Genomic DNA, 7,687 nt, shown 5'->3' on the forward strand with positions numbered 1-7,687 from the left:
GTCGTGAAGGCATCTTCCTGTTTAGGAACCTCCGCCTTTACACATGGGCTTTGTCTTGTAGTGAGGGACACCTGTCAGGCCGCTATTGGTCATGAGAGCATCTTTTTCTTTAGAAACCTCCGCCTTCGCACATCTCACTGGTATGTGATGATTAACCTTGACGGACAATTGTGATCCTTCCATTCCTGCACAGCTTGGCTCATCCTATCTATCGCGGTCGGCATCTACCTCGCACCTCTCGACCAGATCTCGCCTCTAAGCACTACTTGTTAGTCGGGCTGATCCTATGCAGCCCTGTCACTTCTGACCTGTGACTTATGGCTTGCACTTCCGGGCCTTCGAGTCGCAGACCTGCAGACCGAGCCGCTTCTGACCTTTGATTTTTGGCTTACACTTCCGGGCCTTTGAGTCGCAGACCTGCAAATCGGGCTGTCTCTACCTAGCTCTGCCGCTTCTTACCTTTGATTTATGGCTTGCACTTCCGGGCCTTCGAGTCGCAGACCTGCAAATCGAGCTGTCTCTACCCAGCTCTGCCGCTTCCGACCTTTGATTTGTGGCTTGCACTTTCGGGCCTTCGAGTCGCAGACCTGCAAATCGGGCTGTCTCTACCTAGTTCTGCCGTTCCTGACCTATACCCGGTGTTCCGCCTGTCGTCTCCCCTTGTCTTTCAACTACTTTGCCTCCTTGATCAACAAGTCCACCTGGCCTCTGACTACCCCACATGTTTGCCTTTGACTACCTAGCCAACCTGATCATTGACTACTGAATCACCCTGACTATTGACCGCCACGTCCTCTTGACTTTTGACCGCTATATGACCTTGACTTTTCTAACCCTTTCCTCTTGAGCCCCTCCATTGCCAACCGTATCATATATAATAAAATTTAAAAATAAAACCCTTCTCCCATACTAAATATGGTGATGTGAATAGTGCAACGCTAAAGATGGTATTCTACTATTCATCACATCATTTTTGGTATGGAATTTGGTGTGTAGATTGAAATATTTTGATACTAATTTTATATTAAATTTGGTATTTTAGTAATAGATTGGAGATGCCTTAGGGTTTAACTCATGTATCATCTTCTACACGATTTTGCACCCAGAGACATTTTAGTTGTATTCCTGGCTGGTTGAGTTTCCACTAAATTCTCTATTTTGACATTATTATGGATCGGCTATTTGCCCATAGGGAAACATTTTGTTTGTATTCCTAGCGGGTTGAGTTTCCACCGCACTCGCTATTTTGACATTGTGGATCGGCCATTAAAAAAAAAAATAGCTTAGTAGGGTAGAAGGAACGTGCTCAACTACTATGAAAATGAATGGATGATAAAAAAGTACATGAAAATGGGCAAACCTGTTATTAAAGAACAAATGCACTTAAAACACGCCGCCCATGAAACTCTGTGAAACTGATGCACTCAAGTTTTGCACGACCAATCCAAATGATGATGATGATGCAGAGAGGCCCCAAGGGTTGCATTTTTGCTATCGGAGAGGTTGCATGCTCAAAGAGCTCGAGGAAGTATTGTTGGAGATATTGAAAATTAGTTGAATTTAAATACATCAAATTAAATTTAATTTATTTGTTGAAATGATCTAAATAGATAATCTTAGTCTATCAGTAGAGGTTGATTTTCTGCCAAATGTTGAAGGCAGACTGTACAGTGTCGAGTGACAGAGCGACCGAGTAAGTAGATTGACCAAATGTCCGACCGGGTAGAGGGTCGAGCGATCGAGCGGACCAAGAGAGCGGCTGAGTGAGTGACCGGCCGAGCATATCGAGTGAGCGATCGGGCGAGTGACCGACTAAGTAGACCGGGTGAGCAGCCGGGCGAGTGACTGACCGAGCGAGCGACCGGCCGGACAGGCTTGCAGCCGGACGACTTGCGGTTGAGCGGACAAAGAGGTCGAGCGAATTGAGCGAACGACTGAGCGAATGGAGCGAGCGTCCAAGCGAACTGAGCCACTGGACGGACGTACTGCCAACCATACGAAAAGGTCGACCGACTTGCAGCCGAGCGAACGTAGAGGTCGATCGAGTGAACGCAGAATTCGAGCAAGCAGATGGACCGAGGTTTGCGAGGGTCGTAGTTTCCTTGAAATAGATTCGCCCCACCTCTGACCGTGCTTCGAGGTTTCCTCGGGTCGTCTGTTTCCTAAGATACAACGGTGAACCGTAATTCCCATCAAACATTGATGGGCACGGCGAACTGAGAGGTACCCGACTGCTATGACAAGCACTCCGCCGAGCAAGAGATGCACGACAGAAGAGAAGAGGAGCGTAGGTGGAGAGCTTCAACTTTTTGAGCATGTAACCTTTTACCTATGGTCACAGCCTCCTTATATAGGAGCTCAAACCAATGGGCATCGTGAATGATCGTTCTAATGATCATTATTCGCTTGTTGTAAAATGTCAATATTTCAATCGGATGCATTAATCTTTAATTTAATGCATCCGTTACACCCTTAAATAAGCAGTAAAAAGTTTGTGTGACAAAATATTGATTGTTTCACTTGGAGAAATTCTGTCTCGACGGATCCGATATTCGACGCGCGTAGGTCATGCTCGCGTAGGTCGTGCTCGTATATGAGTCAACTTAGTTTAGTGCAATTCGAACTCCTGGATTTATATCTCCTATGTACTCATGCACGAGAAAAAATCTCTCCCTATATATTTATTCACATATGAATCAATATAAACTAATTAATATACTCTAAAACTTTCAATGTTAAATTAAAATTTCATTCATGATAAAACCCCATACCTCTTCCATTTATTTTTTGATTCACATATATCCCACCGGCGCTACCTTCCAGATTGAGGGCACTTAGTCGAGGAAAGCGACCCACAAATGGCGAAGGACAATTCAGCTTGGAGGCGATGAATGTTAAAATTTGATCAAAAGATGTGCCCGTTGGTTGGCAATTAAGAGCAACTCGATCGTTAGATGGCCAATGTGCTATCATTATACCGTTCTTATCCATTGGATTCCCTCAACACCGAGAACCCTACGTTCCACTTTATCAGCTTTAATCAGATCAGCCAATTTATCAGACTTGACTGGTACGACGCTTCCTGCGACCTTGCCCTCGCAGTTGCATGGTGCTATCGCTTCGCTTGAATTGACAATGGAGGGGCCTCCTCATGCTCCCTCCTGCACCTGCTCGGCTCTGCTCTGCTCTGGGAGAGACCACGGCATGCAATTGCAAGCATCATGGACTCTGTCCGTGCAATTCCTTTTTCAAACTCACCGCAATTCTCGCCGCTCCATCACTTCGTCTACGATATCTATCTGTCCCACCACCGACTTCCCTCGAAAAGGGTAATAAAGCACCAACATAGTCAAAAGCACAGGTCCCCCCTCACCCCACAACTCTGCTGCTTCTTTCTTCTGCGAGACTGCCACGCACCCCGTGACCGCCTCCAAATTCAAATACCTCCTCATCATTCTCACAATAGATAACCAAATTCACTGTGATCTGCACGAGATTTACGCTAATTAATCATGCCTTGCATTGGTAAAGAACAGCTTTAAGCAAATGCTACGAGTTGCATTGGTGCCAGTTAATCACCACCGCGTGAATAAACTACGCCTTTTCCGGGAGAAAGATCAGAAAAAAGAGAGGTCCTGTTATCTTATAAGAAGTTTAATTATACAGATAGTAGCGTAGCAGCGGCAGATTTTTTTTAAAAAAAAGGCACTCATGTCTAATACTAGTCAAAACCAGTAGTGAATTGGTAGGTACTTTTAATTCAATTAGCATGTTTGCGGACGAAGTATCGGTAGGCCGCCACCTTCCTTCTTCGGGAGCCGGTGTTGTCCAACGACAGCACCATCTTGCCATCCTCCTTGGCCGTGAACACATGGTGGATTGGCTCGTCAGCCGACGCGGGAATCCTCCTCGTCTTCTCCACGACGATTGTGTAACTCCCGTCGTCGCTCGGCACGTACACCGCGCCATAGTCCAAGTCCCACCCGCCCACCGCAATGTCCCACGCTATGGTTGCTCCTCCCTTGCAAAATTTTGACCACTGTAATTTATCCCGAGAAAAATGTACAGTCGTGGGAAGAGGACTTGTTCGTGTAGTATCTACCTCAATGCCGTCGATTTCGAGGTCTACTTTTTCGCCTCCCTTGATGATGAACTCTGTGGCCGGCTTGGGCGGGCCGTTCTGGAGGTCACCAGGGTGGCTCAGCCCTCCGTACTGCACCGGCACGAACTCCGGCCGGATGAACCTGCGATAAATCAAGAAAATATTCGTGATTATTTGTGAGAATGATGAAAAATTAATCAAGAAATAGGAGAGGAGAAGCAGAGAGAGGTATGAGTCGATCACTTGTAGAGCATCTCAGTCACATTCCCTTCTCTGGCGATCACAAATTTGCTTTTGGTTCTCTCAGTTAGGAATGGGCTTATTACAGAATAGAGCAGGCTAAAGTACCATGGCACATTGATGAACACCTACACAAGTTGAAAATTTTAATGAAAAACAGAGAGAAAGGGAATGAAGGATTTGAGGGAAGGAAACGAAACGAACCTTTCGTGCGACCATTTCGGGGTAGTTGTCCTGGAAAAGGGAGAGGATGTGCTTGGAGGCAGCGCGGAGCTCTCGCTTGGGCATGTCCTTGAGGTCGGTGACCTGGATGATGGCGTTGACGCCGGCGGGTCGGAGTTGGAGCAGGCGTACGCCGCGTTCCATCACCTGGACCCGCCACCGGAGGAAGCGCTGCAGCTTGTCGGCGTCGCCCAGCACGCGCTCGTACACGGCCTTGTCCTTGAAGACCCCGTAGGCGTTGTAGCATACGGGGTGGCCGCGCCGGTCCCAGCCGTGCATGTACGCCACCACTCCCTCCAGCTCCTTGAACCCCACCAGCTCCTCCTCCGCCACGCCGTCCGCTCCGAACTCCGCCCGCCACTCCGCGCACCGCAGCAGCATCGCGTGCGCCTGCCCAGCGTCAAAGTCGCGCGCACGAAGGAACTTGAGGAGCACCACGTCCGTACGCCCAGCGGCCTCCTCACCGTCTTCGGAAGCGCAAGGAGGTGGAGCGACAGGTACGCCCCACATGGAGATGGGCTTGGCGGCGGAGGATAGAAGCTGCTTGAGTTCGTCCAGGGCCTTGAGCTCCGACGGCTTGAGTGTGGAGATCAAGTAGGAGTCCTCGTCGAAGGAGGAGGAGCGGTGGAGGACGGCAGTGGCGGTGGTGGACACGGCCGTGGCCTCCATAAGGGAGCTCAGAAGGCTTCGTTTTGTGGCGGGTTTGGGAGAAGAAATGGGATCAGGGTTAGCTAGAGCTGGCTCCATTGGCTGTAGAGCTGCAACTGAGTGTTTGGTTGTGAGATTTATTGGGACAGAGTGGAGGAGGAGGTGGTTCTGGTGGTGGTGGTGGAGTGTCAAAGGGGCCTAAGTGGAAGAGAGGAGACGAAGAAGGGGTGGGAAGTTAAATTGAAATGAACTGAATGGAGATTGGAGACGGGAGAGGGAAGGGGCAGTGACATTATGATGATGGCGTGAGGGAATTCTTTTGCTTTTATTATTATCCCTTTTGGTGCGGCAGAGCAGGAGGCATGGACGGCCCGTGATTAACTTTTTTTCTATATGAAACAAATCTCTTCTTGCCCTATCGCCTACACTGTTTGTTGTATTTAAAAAAAAATTCAAACTGATACCATTTTTTTCCCCATGCTTGGTATTAATTATGTTGTAACGAATCATACGGCTATATGCAGTTGGTATATCAACTTTTTTAATTGCCATCGAATATGATTAATTCGTTCCCATGAATTTTTTCATTAGGTATACAATTGATTGATTTTAGGGGTAACTAATCTTATATTACTAAAGTTTTCATCAGTTATCGCCCATTAATCTAATATTCTCAATTGAGTTTAGGTTAATTTGAATTTTAAATTTAGAATTTTTTTATTAAATTGAAATTTTATTTAAAAATTAAGATATTATTCGAGTTTGAATTTAAATTTAAGATTTTCATGTTAAATTTAAATTCGGATTAGATTTTTTTTTTATAATAACCCATCTAACGCATCAAAATGGACTCCCGGAGCAGTTGATATATCAATTTGTTTTCAGGGAGGGTTAGCTACGAATAGTTATTACCTTGGAATATGTTTCACCTAGAATACAAAGATGAGATTTAAGCATATGGTGATGATTGGACACAACGAGGTACCGTGGCTAAATGACAAGTGACAGTTTGACTAGCAGGGACTATCTAACACTGTACACTGGGAGGAGACCAAACTAAGCTTCAATGAAATATTTTCATAAGAATATCGACATGAAATCTTAACAGTGATCTTGATCGGAGCGAGTTGACCACAAAGAAAGGATGCGGAGTTAAAAAAAAACAAATTGAAAATCAATTGATATATTTGGTAAGTGAGATTATTTAGTGAATGGTAAATTTTTCCTGCTTTCCCTCTCAGTTTTTTTTCTCTGACATTTTTTTTTTCTTTTCCATTCAAATCAATTTTTCCTCTATATGGCGTGTTCTCATCACAGCTCTTTCTTTTCCTCGATGTTATTCTTGTAACAATTCTACCTTCTCTGTGACGCATTGGCGGACGTCGTTTCTCACGACGAAGTTAAATTTTTTCCTCGAATTGTCCTTACCGTGACTTTTCCCTCCCTGCGAAGTTAGGTTTTTTCCTCGACGTCATCCTCATCGCGACTCTTCCCTCTCCGCGATGTGTTCTCGCAGCGACTCTTCCCTCTCCTCGACGTAGTTCCTCATCCGGTGAGCTATCTCCTGAATGTTCATCTGATTTTGTTCTACGATCTTAATTTGATTTTTTTTCCCAGAGCACATGCAAGTTATTCTTTCAAGTCATCTTTTAGGTATTTTTATCTTTGTCTCAATCTTTTAGTTGCGTTGACATTTATTTTCTTTGTAGTCTTATGTGAGCATGATGCTAACTAGGTACTGATATAAGCCATTAGAATCCATTGTTTTTCTTTGTAGTCTTCTACGAGCATGCTGCTAATCAGAATGTATTTTTTTTCACTCATTTAATGAGATGAGAAATCAGAATTCATATTTAAAATTGTTAACTAGGTAGAGGTAGGAATAATTCTTCATAAAACTACAATAGATGCCCAAATAATTCCAGCAAAGAATGTTCTTCCAAGTCATCTTTTAGGTATTTTCAACTTTGTCAAGTCGTACTGTCTCAGCCTTTCCCATTACCTTGCTATTTTTTTACGATCTTGACCTTTATCTGATACGAAGAAGAATATTTTTAGTAAAGAAGAATATAAAAAAATAGAACTCGAAATGTACCTTGAGAGATTTGCTTACCATATATGATGCTCATAGTTTTGTTCTTATTTTAAAAATGATAACTAATTTGCTTGTTACTAATGATATTTGTACTACCTTCCAATCCTAAAGTTACAATTACTTGGGATTTTCTCTTCCTCGGGTATCATAGCAAACAGAGCATTTCTAGATACGAGTTACTGAAGATGTCATATTATCTATTCTCAATTATATTAATCTTAGGGAATATTTATTTCATCTAATGAATAATTTGTATTAGCATTTCATGTTGAAAAGTAAATAAAATCATCGGTAACATATATAAGGTCCCATAGCTTGAGATATTACCATATGAGATTTTGAGATCGAAACTCGATGGTATAAATATACCTTTCCTCGTG

The 7,687-nt window shown here is 44.3% G+C and overlaps 1 protein-coding gene across 1 annotated transcript; it reads right to left on the reverse strand.

The window, feature by feature from the left end:
• Positions 1–3,620: 3,620 nt before the first annotated feature.
• Positions 3,621–5,514, reverse strand: LOC122017826 (patellin-6-like). The gene is made up of 4 exons (XM_042575532.1): positions 4,547–5,514; positions 4,346–4,470; positions 4,103–4,244; positions 3,621–4,021 (listed from the first exon to the last, which is right to left on the reverse strand). The coding sequence occupies exons 1-4, from the start codon at positions 5,309–5,311 to the stop codon at positions 3,761–3,763; spliced, it is 1,293 nt and encodes a 430-aa protein (XP_042431466.1). The 5' UTR covers positions 5,312–5,514; the 3' UTR covers positions 3,621–3,760.
• Positions 5,515–7,687: the final 2,173 nt, after the last annotated feature.

This window comes from Zingiber officinale, chromosome 8B (assembly GCF_018446385.1).
Source record: "Zingiber officinale cultivar Zhangliang chromosome 8B, Zo_v1.1, whole genome shotgun sequence".
NCBI classification, from domain to species: Eukaryota; Viridiplantae; Streptophyta; class Magnoliopsida; order Zingiberales; family Zingiberaceae; genus Zingiber; species Zingiber officinale.